We start from the raw sequence: 13,772 nt of genomic DNA on the forward strand, positions 1-13,772 counted from the left end.
AAATTGTTAATATATAATTTTCTAAGTGGGCAGGGCTGAAATCCGATCTAAATAAATTATTAACAAACAATTTTTTTTATTAATACTAATTGTTTTCTAAGATTTTAATATTAATGTTCTGAAATTTTTAATTAATTATGTTTTTGTTTTTGTTTGTTTGTTTTTTTTTTTTTAATTTGATTTTTTTTATGTTTATTATATTTTTTGTATGTTTTTAAAAATTTAATTTTAATAGTTTTTTAATTTTTGTTAGTTTGATTTTATTTTTGTTTTTAAATTATTTAAATTTTTTTTGTTTTTATTTTTATTTTTGTTTAGGTTTGTTTCCAATTTTTTATTTTTATTTTTCTTAAATAGTCTTTAAAAATTGTTGTATTTTTATTTATTTATTTTTATATTTTTATAAAAAAAGAAATCAATTTTTTGTCATTTACAAGATAATTTTTTATTTATTTTTTTTTTTAAGAAAACATGTTTTTGTTATTATTTATTTCTTTGTATTTTTTTTTAATTCTTATTTTTATAGGTTAATTTTGTTTTTCTTTTTAACATTTTTATAATTAATTTTTTTTTTCACCTTTTTAAGTTTGTTTGTTTGTCTTTCTTTTTTGATGTTTGATTTTTTTTTTGTCTTTTTTATATATTTGGTTTTTTTTGACATTTTAAGGTTTTTTATTTAAAAATATATTTTTATTTACTTTTTGTTATTATTTTTCAACTTTTTTTGTTGTGTTTTTATTTATGCTTTTATTTTTAAATTTATGTTCTCATTCTTCTTTTGAAATTTTTTGTTTTTCGGAATCATGATAAAATCTTATACGCCATTTTTTCAAATTGTTGAAAATTCATCCTAAAAAAAAAGAAGGCAGACGTTATTTCAACATCAACACATCAACACTTTTTGTTTTCAAGGTGTTTTTTGCACAATTTTTGCACAAAAAAATTGGTTTTCATTGATTTTTTAAAACATGTTGAAAGTTTACCCTAGAAAAAAAGTGTTATTTCAGCATCAACACTTTTCATTTTCGAGTTGATTTTTCATGTTTTTGGGGGACTTTTTGGCTAGAGTTATCGTTTTGAGTTTATAGTTCATGTTTCAAAGTTTACATTGTTTCTACTTCTTTGTCCTCTGATGCATCTATTTTCTTTCAGTTGGTGATCATGGGAGTAGCCATGGGTCGGCAATCCTGCATTTTGAATCTCTTCAGAATTTCTGTAGCATACCTTCTTTGTCCAAGCAAGATCTCCCCATTCTTTCTGCCAAACTTCCAACCCCAGAAAATAATGCATCAATCCCAAGTCCTTCATGTCGAATTCGGCTTCAAGATTCTTCTTGCAGTTTTGGATGAGCCTAGATGATCTAGTTAAGAACAGGTCATCTACATATAGTACCAGAATAAATGGCTCATTCTCTACCAGTAAATAGTAGAGATTGGGATCAACATCACTCTTGACAAATCCCAACTGCTGCAAGTAACTATCAATCCGACCATACCATGCTCTAGGTGCCTACTTGAGCCCGTACAAGAATTTCTTTAACCTATAAACATGAGAGATTTCTTCTCATGAGTTTCGAAGCCTTCAGGGTGTTCTATATACACCTCCTCTTCTATCACTCTGTTCAAGAATTTTGTCTTGACATGCATCTGATGAATCTCCCATCCCATTTGAGATGCTAGAGACATAACAGATCTGATAGAGGTGTATCAAGCAACTGGGGCAAAGGTCTCCTCATAGTCTATTCTTTCTTTCTGAGCATACCCCTTTGCTACAAACCTTGCCTTGTACTTCTCTATGCTGTCGTCTGCAACATACTTGATCTTGTAGATCCATTGTGATCCTACAACTGATCTATTTTCCGGTATAGGTACTACTTCCCAAACATCATTCGTCATGATGGAGTTGTACTCTTCCAACATGGCATCCACCCATACTTGGTGTTGAACAGTTTCTTGAAAGCTAGAGGGTTCTTCAACCTGAGCTACCAATGCTTGGTATCTATGTAATTGTCTACGTTGCTTCTTCTCGGCTCTAGGAGCTCCAACAAACTCCTCTACGTCCCTTAGTGTTTGTCGCACTTCTTTGCTCATTCTACCACTGGTGGTGGGAGGCTCAACCAACTCTTCCCCCTGATCCTGTCATTCCATCTATTGAGAAGCATCTTCATTTCCTTCCTCTGAGGAGATACTGGTGTTGGTCATTGTACTCGACCAAGGTGTATGCTCTCCTGCTTGTCCTTCTTGCTGCCCCTGCTTCTCTTGGACTAACGTAACATCTCTTGACTGATCTTCTGCAAGCATTTTACTAGATTTCCTGAAAGCTCTATCTTCCATGAACTTTGCATCCCATCTTACTGCAATCTTCCAGTTGCCAGGAATGTAGATTCTATATGCCTTTGAGGTCTCATTGTATCCTACGAGATACCCCTTCTCTGCAGTCTGATCCAGTTTGCTGCGCTTCTCGTTTGGAATATGGCAATAAGCCACGCTTCCAAATATCCTGAGATGACCGACTTCTGACTTCTTCACTGTGAACACTCCTTTGCTGTTCTCTTCCCCAATGCTCTAAGAGGAGTTCTATTATGGATATATATTGTTGTGTTGCAAACTTTTGCCCATTGATACTTAGGTAGATCCTGATCATACAACATGGCTTTGGCTACCCCAACAATAGTTTTGTTCTTCTGTTTTGCCACTGCATTCTGCTCCGGATTATATGGAGTTGTCCACTCTCTTTTGATGCTCTCCTTTACAGAAATATGTGAAATCTTCGTTTGTATATTCTCCACCATTATCTGAACGCAATACCTTTATCTTTTTCCCTGTCATATTTTCAATAGGAGCCTTCAACTCTCGCAAATGATCAAAGACCCCTTGGTCTTTAAGAAATAAACCCAGGTTTTTCTGGAATGATCATCGATAAAAGTAACGAAGTATTCGCAACCACTAAGAGCCCTTATGGACATAGGACCACAGATATCTGAGTGTATTAATCCTAATACACACTCTGCTATATTGTTACTTCTGGAAAAAGCTGCTTTAGCGTATTTTCCTAGCACACATCTTCCGCACAAGTCATCATGTTCACTACTAAGGACTGGTACCCCTGTAACAGTCTCTCTAAGCATCCTCAGTGCTCCATAGTGTAAGTGCCATAATTCATTTCGCTCCTTCTCACCATTATAGTTGATTCCTATCAGTGCTATTGGCGATTCGAGCTGCAACCTATACAACTTGTTGGTTCAAACCCCAATTTGCTTTTTCTTCTTCTAGCTTGGATGCTTAACGCATATTTTCTTCTTGATGAAGTATATATCATATCCCTTGTCCTGTAACTGGGGCACTGAAATTAAATTCATTCCTAATCTTGGCACATGCATAACATTGGTGGCTCGGATGTTGGTTCTTGCTTTTGTCTGAAAAGATATGGTGCCTCTCCCTATTGGAGTACATTTCATTTTGTTTCCCATAGTTATTTGGAAGTCCATTTGTTCCTCTTGATAGCTCGAGAAATGTTCTCGTACTCCAGTCATATGAACTGAAGCCCCGCTATCAATGTACCAAACATCTGCTGATGCTGAATTAGCTAGGCATGCGAATTTTTCATCTAATCTGGTAGATAAATCTGAGATACTTTGAGTATCCATATTGTGCTAATTTCTGATGCTAACCTATCCCAACAACTGCTGTAGGAAAAACCACGTCCCACATGAGATAATCCTCCTTGCTGAATCTTCTGTTGTGCTGTCCTTTCTACCACTGATAAATTTCGATTGGAAAAGACTTACCTCTCTGTCGGCTCACTCAGAGAGAGTTTTCCCACGAAATCCAATCTCCTTGGTTTGAACTACACAATCCTCTGGGAGATTCGAATTTCTACCCCTGCACGAATTTTGAATTCCCTTCTCTTCTTAGTGTTGGATCCTTCGGCTTCTCTCTTTTGCTTCCTTGTAGCTCTGATACCATGTGAAAATTTCTAAATAGAAATTCTATTGCAGTGATTAATGTTATTTCTTCCACTTATTACTTCAGAAATAAGTTATCTATTGCATTCTTACGGCAAATATCGAAATATATTCTACTGGAGTCTTCACAATTCAAACATTGCAAAAAGTATATGTAAGTAAAACACTGGCACAAATACAATCACAATGACACAGTTGTTTTTGGCCAATTGTCCCCAGAGAAACCCAATGTGGAAAAACTGGTGCAGCAGATGAGGGTTTTATTATTCCTCAACAAAAATCTTCAAGTACAAATTACACCCAGCAGTATAGAACTAAGATTTCTGAGAAAAAATTATACACGTTCCTGAAAAAGTATTTGACCCAAGAGAGAAGTTCCTCCACCTTCTACGTCTTTCTGGCTTGCCCAACGCCACTTTCTCTGGACCCTAGACTGGCCTGCGCAATGTCGAAGTCACCCAAGCCACTGTTGCCTCTCCCACCATCAATCTACCCAGCGTCGTTCTTTTACTGCTCTGCGTCTTCGTCCCTGTCACTCTGACTAATGTTGGACCCTCTCTGTCTCTCTTCCACCTGTAATTCTCCCTATGAATCGATTTTCTCTTGCCGAACTTTGACGAGTGAGAAAATAGATTTTACTCGGGCAATTGAGTATCTGCCTGGTGTATTTTCCAAATGGCTCTCAAGCCCCTTCTTATATCTTCCTATTGGATAACCAACAACCTAGATTAAATCTTAATCAAAGGCTCGGATCATTTTGGCTTGATCTTTGTCTTTTTCTAGAACTCTCACCCATGATTAGATTAATACCCATCAATATTTTAATTTTCCTAAGTTTAGACTTAAGAACCCCATTAAAAACATTAATTATTTTAATAAAATCACTTCTAGGTGGAATTTCTCAAAACGCTTTTTGGGTTCTTTGGAATGCACGTGCCAAAGCCTCCCTGCAAAATTTGAGGCTTAGAGCACATCCGATGCTACCCCAAATCAACAAGTGGATCAATCTCATTGGAGTTTAAATTAGGCTCTGGAGCCAGCTATGTTTGCATTGGTACAAGCTAGATTCTTGGAGCACCCGGGTGAGAGAGTCAAGCTTATAATTGCCTCCTGTTTTAGCGATATTCTGAGGATAGTAGCACCCTTTCCTCCCTACAATGATGTCATCATAAAGAAGGTCTTTCAATTGATTATAGAATGTTTTTCAGGGCTACATGACACCCAGAGCTCAAACTTTGATAGGTGTGTGATCCTAGACACTACGGCCAAAATCAGATCCTACCTACTCATGCTTGATCGAAAACAAGATGATCTGATCCTTAAGATGTGCCAATTCTTCTTCACCAACATCAGAGAGAATAACCCTGAGGAGGTAAAAGCCAACATGCAAGATATCTTATCTTCATTACTAGTTAAAGATGGTGTTATTCACAGAGAACTGTAGACAAAATTGTTAGCTATTTGGAGGAAGACATAGGTTGTTTCACCAGCGGCCTATGAGCTAGTCAAGGGGTGGTTAAGCAAAACATGAGATTCTTTAGAAGGCAACTAACCCAGGAGGAATTGCAGAGGATTTGTGGTGACCAACCATGAAGCAGGAATGAGTTACGAAGAAAAGGTCTTTGCTTCACCTGCAAGAAGCTTGGGGGACTTGATCAATCATGCTTGGGTGATACAACAGAGATCACTGAGGTAGATCAGGAGGGGGATCCCTCTAACTTTATAGAAGAAGATTCTTCTTTGGTTGAGTCCATGGGTTCTTACGATGATACCTCTGAGGAGCATGAGCAGTTGTATGGAGTCGTTGACAGTAACCTAGATACATATTCTTGTGAGCAGTCAGTAGACCCCATGGGAGACATTCAGGGAGATGGGTCACTCGTGATCATTCAGCATGAGCAGCACAATACACATGATGGGTCATCTTTGGAGAGTCAGCTAGTGGCTCATGTTGAGCCCATGATGGAGGATGAGCAGACATCCTTGGGGCCAACCATTGATGAGGAGCAGGCAGATGTACAAACATCCACCAAGGAGGTAGTACTTGCAAACATGGGTCATTAGTAGGCGTTGGGACTTGATAGTACAGTTTTACAGGTGATGAGTGCACTGATGGAGCATGGAGTTTCTAGCCAGATGAGGGAGGATCTTTTGGAGATAGTGGCACATCGTCTACCCATTGATGAGGTAGATGTAGTGGCAGCTAGCAAAGATGCACTATTTCCAAGCAGCAACCCTCTCCATGAGTACATAGACAAGGCATACAACACGGGTTGCCACCTTATAGGGAGAGAGGTAGGGATTCCTAGGCATATTTGGTTGATTGGTTGGGCGGAGCTACATGAGTTGAGCATGGTGCAACACAGTGGACTCATGCCATATACAAGTGCACATACATTCGATCCTTCCCATGGGATGGATTGGTGGGAGATCATGAGTTGGTATCCTGTTGGTGGCACGATATTCTCAATCAAGGGCATAATGCAACAGGGACCCTTAGACATGAGGAGTACTACATGTTCCAATTGGCAGTGGGAGGTAGGCCAACAACTTTTTAGCATTTCAGGCATGCATCTACATAGTGGGACTGACCTTGGCCTATGCCAAGGGTTGGACTGGAGAGAGGTAATGAGTTGGTACACAGTTAATGGGGCAACATTCACAGCCAGAGCTATAGCACAGCAGGAGCCATGGAGCATTGACGCTTGGCCATGGTGGCATTGGGATCCAAGTGGATTTACTAGTAGCAAGTTGAGTCAGAGATGGGCATGGGATCCAAGTATTGGGGATCTAGTCATGTTTGGATTGCTTGGAGGCATGATGTGGACCAGTGGTTCATATGGGATCCTGGTATCAGTTTGCAGATGCCTCTACAGTGGACAGGTGTGGATTGCTTGAAGGCAAGCAATCTTGGGGCGGGAGGATTTGTAATGTCCCCATTTTTATTTTTCTTAGATAGTACAACCAGGGTGGATTTCCAAGGCAAGGGATGGCCAGGTCATGGGAGCAGGTTTATGTCATCAGGGTTATCGAGGGAATTTTGAGGAGTTTTTATGAGATTTGATGGCATTTGCTTGGCATAATTCATCATTTGCATAGTTTGCCTTTTGTTCTGTCGCATTTCGACGACATTAAAAAATTAGCATTATTATGGAGCCTAAATTAATCATGCTCGAGGTGGCATTCCAGGGAGATTAATTGATGGAACACCTCAGTGTAATAGATTGTTGGAACCGAAATGAGAAGATCTATAGGATCGGATGTTGAGAAGTGACTTCCAGTGGTCAAAGAGAGTATGGTGGTCAATTTACCATTTTCCCACATTAAAAAGATATTTTAATTGTGGGAAATGTGCTCAATGATTAAAATAATAATAAAATCAATGTTGCAGTAATCACCAAAAAATCACGATAAAATCGTTTTATCGCGATTTTTTCAAAAGAAGATAAAATCGGGGTTTTTTGTTTTTAGCCGATTTTTATGAAAAAATCACGATTTATTGGGAAAAAAACGTGGGAATAAATATATATATATATGAAGAGGAAGAGGCGACCCAAGCTACCCCTGTCACCAGTAAAGGACGTGGTCTACCTCCTGTAGCTCCTAGTTCTTGAACTTCTAGAGCACAACAGAGTCTACTGCCAACTCCACCAACATTTACATCTAGAGGGGCAAAGGAAATCAATAGTATTAGACTTTAGTTATTTGAATCATTTCATTGTATATGGCATTATGACTCATGATATGAGATACATTATTATATTTTTTTTTGATATTTTGAGGCTGAGTTGGGAGTCATGAGTCAGGACTTACTATTCAGGACATGATTCATTGTTATGTGTGATGTGGCACTAGAAATGATATTAAACATCTTATATATTAGTTCTTTTATCATATTTATGTGTCAATGTATTTATTTTATGTTGTAGATGCTTTAGATATTAAAAAAATTGCAAAAAAATGAATATTTTTCTCTGTTACGATTTTTCCTAATTATTACCGATTTTTACGACTTTTTCCGATTTTTTCTCGGCGCCGAACTTATCCCGATAACGATTAGTGAAACATTGAATAAAATAAGAGCTTCTAGAGGGGTCCATCAGGGCTATAAAAAGAGGAGCAGGCCATTAGAGCACATCTTGGATTATTGCTATTTTCTATTGATGAGGTTTGGAGAACCTAGTTCCCAACTTCTAAGCCCCAGGATGGAAACCCTCGGGTGTGCTAGTGGGTGTTGGACGAAAACCCAACGCTCTTGAGGAGATTTCACTTAGAAATCTCATAGTGCTTCATTGGAGTTTTGAGGAGAGCAGTTTTGCAGTAGTCTTCTCGTCGAGCCATCTACATCATTTGCTAGAGTCATTCATCATCTGGGTTAGAGATATTTTTCTGGGTTTGCTCTGCTTGCTTGGCAAGCTCAGGTTCCACTATTCCTCATGTTGATGTACTCTTTCCAGTGGATTAATAAAATGACTTAGTGATTTTTATTGGCATCTATCTGTGTATCAATTTGTTGGCTATGTGTTTATTTGCTATTATGTTGTTCGAGTTCATTTCTGGTATCTACTGTTAAATTTTCCATTAGGGATATTATAGTTCAAAAGGTTGCAAAGAATCTTGTTTTCCATGGGTAAACAAAGCATGTGGACTCAAGATTTAATTATGGATTTATTCACCCAGCCTCTCAGTCTAGACAAGTTTTATGAATTTTTGAGATAAGCTTGGTGTAATCTCCAACATGACCATTACGAGAGAGTTATAAAGTAAATATTCAAATGTTCTTATGTACTAATTTAGGAGATTAAGTTATGAAGTTTCTTTTGCAATAAATGTAAGTTGTGCTAACTATTTATCTTTAATAATTATTGGGATTAAGAAGTGAATTGTATTTCCCTCCTTGAAGCTAGGTAAAAGACTCTTTGTGATATTAATCAATCTATTCAAATTGTTCTAATTTCTCCTCCACTTTGTTCTCTTGTGAATTCTACACTTGCGTATGCAAGATTTTAACATAGCATTGTTGTTTAAAAAAATATACAACCTGTAATAAAGCCTTTTTGAGATAATACTGTGATGCTCAATTTTTGGAATTTGTGTATTTAGAAGTTTCTAAAATATTCCATGTAATTGACATCTATGTTCCTTGAGCAGGGAATTTAAGAATGAAAAGCTAACTATCATAAGTTTTTCTTGTATAAAAGAATCATGACAAACATATGAAGAGAAGACTTCCTATATTTTCCTTCATTTTCTATATTAACAAAATAGACAAGGGCAGCACAAGACCTGTGGTGAGGTGAGCGACATGAACAACAAAAATATGAGATAGCAAATAAAGACACGCCTCCTTCCATTTTTCTCCAAAAGTAGCAATTTTACCTAGACGCTCAATATACTGCAAGAAAAAAATTCTTGAGTCTCAATAATTATTGAAATATAATTGCAAAATGTGACCGAAATAAATCTTTCTTCTCAACTAACAAACTATACAACGATATGGTTAAAACTAGAGTAAAAATCAGGATATAATTTATATGCATGAAGTGTTAAAATTTTGGGCTAGATTGTTCTCTGCTATAAATAATTGCAATTTTAAACTTTAACATTTTCAAACAACATTCACCCCATAACATCATATCATAATTAGCAATTATGTAGAGAGAGCAATAACGTTAACAACGCAACGCAATAGTAAGGAACACCAGAAGAAAAGCATACACAACAGAGACACTAGGATTTTGGTCGGAGACCCATAAATCAATTCTTCTTCTTCTATTAGATATTCATCAATGTTTCGCTGAGATACAAAGTATAAATATCATGAGACACAAGTCTTTCATCATGAATCACATTAGGCCACCTAGGGCCAATCCTGGATCATATAGGATAGCAGAAGACATCCCTTTCAATGAGGTATTTATGAGCCCTCCTAACTTTGTCACAAGAATTATTGTCAACACTGTTATAAGCATCATTGTCATATCTATCAGGGTCATAGGCATCACATCATTGTCATATACATTGTCATATTTGTCATAGAGCCACTGTCACAACTGTCACATCATTGCCATAAACAAGGATAAGTATCATAGTCATACACAGCCATACCACTGCCATACATCTGGATTGTCATACAACTAACATTAGAACACTGACATAGGATCATATCATACATATCATTGTCATAAGGGATTCTATCATACATTACTATCACTGTCATGAGGATTGTTATTACCATGTCACATCAAATATTGTTGTCATATACAATGTTGCACGAAGCGGGAGCGAAGCGGAAGCGTTTTTTGGAAGCGGAAGCGCGGAAGCGTCATTTTCCAAAAATCTAGGAAGCGAAGCGTCCGCGGAAGCGTCTGCTATATATATATATATATATATATATATATATATATATATATATTTATATTTTTTTGCATTTATACTCAAAACAAACATCCCAAATACCAAATTAATTGTAGAAGACATGAAAACATGCATATTTTTGCATAAATCAAGATAGATATGGCATCCATGATTCCATTGTAGTTACTAGTATGTACAACAATCATCTATATTCTAGCTATTACAAACATACATCAAATTTTTAAGCATATTATAAAACATAAAACATTTAAGCATATTATAAAACATAAAACATAGAGCATGATTTATCTAGCAAGTGAGCAACTGTCAACATTTGTCATGTCCAAAATTCAAATAATAATGTTTACAAAATATGTCACTTGGTCACCGCCAAGCCAAAAAGGTTCAAAATTCAAATTCACAAGTCTACAAGTCTAATGAGTAATCTATGACAAAAAGTAGTAGATTGTGAATATATCTACTAATCTCTCCTCCTTCCACCACGAATAGAACGTGGTGGCAATGAAGAAGATGGTGCCTGTGGAAGTCGTGACACTGAAACTGATGAAGAAGAACCCCCTGCTGTTGGTGTTGAACCATGGAACCTAGGAACCAAGGGACCAGATGGGGGTGGGGGTGGTGGCATATCAACACGGTCATCATCATCCTAGAATCGCTCAAAAAATTCATGCAAAAAAAAAAAACACTAGTTAACAAAAAAATTAAAAACATGAATTAGAGAAATGCTTTATAAGGGAAATTGGAAAATTCATACCACAATGGACATACCTGGATAAGAGCATCCTCTAATTGCTCTAGTCGCAACACTCCATCCTCCAAATTGGGCTCCTCTGGATTCTTGTCCCAAATCAACAAGTCTTTATTAGACTTTGCATCTTCACAGTAATGGGACAACAATCGCAAGTTGTAATGAACATAAACCAAGCTCTCTGCCCGGTCTAAACTCAACTTGTTCCTTTTAACACTGTGGATGAAAGAATAAGAGCTCCAACACCTCTCTGCAGAAGAAGTGTTTACCACCTGTGATAGCACCCGCAATGCCAAACTCTGTAGAAGTGGAGTACCCCCTCCATGCATGTTCCACCACTCAAGAGCAGAAAAAGTCTCTCGATCTTTAATTGCATGCATGCTCCCAAATGGACCAGTGTTGAGCGTATAGTTGCTCACCTGTCTCCGTACCAATGCAGCCTCCTCCTCATCAGGGATTAATTTACTCAATGCAGCCATATATTTTTGGTGAACCTCTTGATCTTGGTGTGGTTTTCTCCTGCTTCCCCCCCCAGGTGCTAGTGTTGAAAGCCATGATGGATGATAGTATTTAGGTGTCAAAATATATGCTAATGCATGCAATGGAATATTTAGCATTTCCCATCGGTTTTGCACCTCTACACGAATATAATTGTACAAGGTGGTATCTCTAGGCTCAACAATGTCTTTAATCTGCCCCAACATGCTATTCATTTGCTCATACACCTCCCCAATTACTGGTCGATCTGAATCTGCAAACTTGATCATGTAATAAATTGGTTTGGTGAATTGCAAAACATATTTAACCTGTGACCAAAAGTAACTGTCAAGAATAGTGTCCTTGACTGCATTAGCACCATCTGTGTCAGTGTTAATTTCATCCCATGTTTCAGCACACACCAGATTAGTTAAAGCTTGTCTCACCTTCACTAGCCGCCTAAAGGTGAGGTAATAACTAGCAAATCTTGTCTTTGCAATTTTAAGCAATTGCAACTTGGAGTAAGTGCCATAGAAGTAGTTTACCCTTGTATGCCCTGTGATGAATTTAATGAGCTACTTCCCTTTCCTGTAAACCTCAGCAATCCACCCACATTCTTTGTGTTTCACAATATCATGCATCAAAAGGTTCAATGTGTGAACCAGGCACCCAGACCAAAAGATGTGTGGATGAGTACGCTCAATAATTTTTCCTGCTGCCTTACAATTTGCTGCATTATCTGTGATCACTTGAACCACATTATTCGGACCAACATCTTTGATTGATTTCAATAGGAGATCTGCAATGTTTTGTGCAGATGCAGTGATGGAGGAGGAGTCATGACATGCAATAAATACTGCACCACTAGAAGAAACACCAAGAACATTTATCAAATGTTGGTTTCTAATATTTGTCCACCCATCTGATACAATGGATACCCCAGAATCTACCCACTCATTTGTAAAACGTGTCAAAGCTCTTTGAACCTTAGCTTTTTCTCTTTCTAATAACATTGTTCTAGCTTTCTCATAGTTGGGGGCCTTGTATCCTTTTGGGGCTTCATTGATGGCCTTTACCATTTCATGCCAATAGGGAGAGCGAAGCACATTGAATGGTACACCGCAAGCACAAAGAAAACGAACTATCTTTCCATCCACATCATCCCTCCCAGCAACATTAAGGAAATCCCCTATTGTTCTTCTACCTCCAGAGCTTGCAGAAGTACCATGAGGAGATGAGCAACTACCAAATTTAGAGGTTGCACTTGATTCAGAATGAGTTTTTTGTTTCTTGTTTTTTTGTTGTGCAGCCATCTCTATTTGGATGTATTTTCTTCTTTCTTCAGTTGAAATGTTTGGGCAAATTTGTACCCCCACAGAACCCTTTTTTTCATCACTGTCCAGCACCCCACAAAGATGCCTCCTCAGACGGGTATATGAACCACAATATGGTTTTCCTCCATGACAACCATGAGGGCACACAAATTTGTAAGATCCACCACCCTTTCCCCCATCAAGTTTGGTCACATAGTTCCACAAGGGTGTTGATGTAGCTTTCCCATCTTGTGTTTCAGTGTCCCCTTCAAGTTCATCCCCTTCCTCTTCAAACCCTTCCTCCTCATCATACATTGGGTCACTACTATTAGGACCATCACCAATGTCCTCTTCTGTTTCTTCCCTTCTATTCCTCACCCTTGCCATCATTAAAACCAAGAGTGGAATGATACATAGAAGCCAAAAGAACACCATCTTGGAATATGGATATAGGTGGTGGACAACGGCAACCTGTAAATAAAGGAGCAAGTAGAAACAATGGGAAAGAGTAGGAGAGGGAGGAGAAAAATACAAAAAAAAATTCAAAAAAACAAGGGAGTTTGGCGTTTGAACTTACCTCTTTAGCTCTTGTAGATGAAGTCCTCCAACCTCTTGCTCCAAGCTCCTCCTCCTTCTCCTAGCTCCTCCTTCTTCACTCCTCCAAGCTCTCCTCTCTTCTCCTCTCCTTTCCTCTCTTCTCTTCTCCTCTCCTCTCTTCTCTTCTCCTCTCCTCTCTTCTCTTCTCCAACTCTCATAAACTCAAAGTGAGAAAATGAGGAATGAATGGGGGCTTTATTCTTTTCATTCCTCACCTTAACCTCACCCTAACCCACCCCCTTAAGGTTGAGTGAACTTAACTTTAAAAAAAAATTAAAAAAAAATTCGTTTTTCT

The 13,772-nt window shown here is 37.8% G+C and overlaps 1 protein-coding gene across 3 annotated transcripts in view; it reads right to left on the minus strand.

Moving 5' to 3' along the window:
* LOC149261889 (uncharacterized) overlaps window positions 1-13,772 on the minus strand; it is a 347,563-nt gene that overhangs the window by 53,077 nt on the left and 280,714 nt on the right. For all 3 annotated transcript variants that reach the window (XM_089422974.1, XM_089422969.1, XM_089422961.1), the window contains one exon: window positions 9,251-9,359. In XM_089422974.1, the coding sequence (XP_089279100.1) occupies window positions 9,251-9,359 (109 nt within the window). The remainder of the gene's footprint in view (window positions 1-9,250; window positions 9,360-13,772) is intronic.

Source organism: Pinus tabuliformis, chromosome 6 (genome assembly GCF_031772625.1).
Source record: "Pinus tabuliformis cultivar Carrire ecotype Pingquan chromosome 6, CPIR1, whole genome shotgun sequence".
NCBI lineage: Eukaryota > Viridiplantae > Streptophyta > Pinopsida > Pinales > Pinaceae > Pinus > Pinus tabuliformis.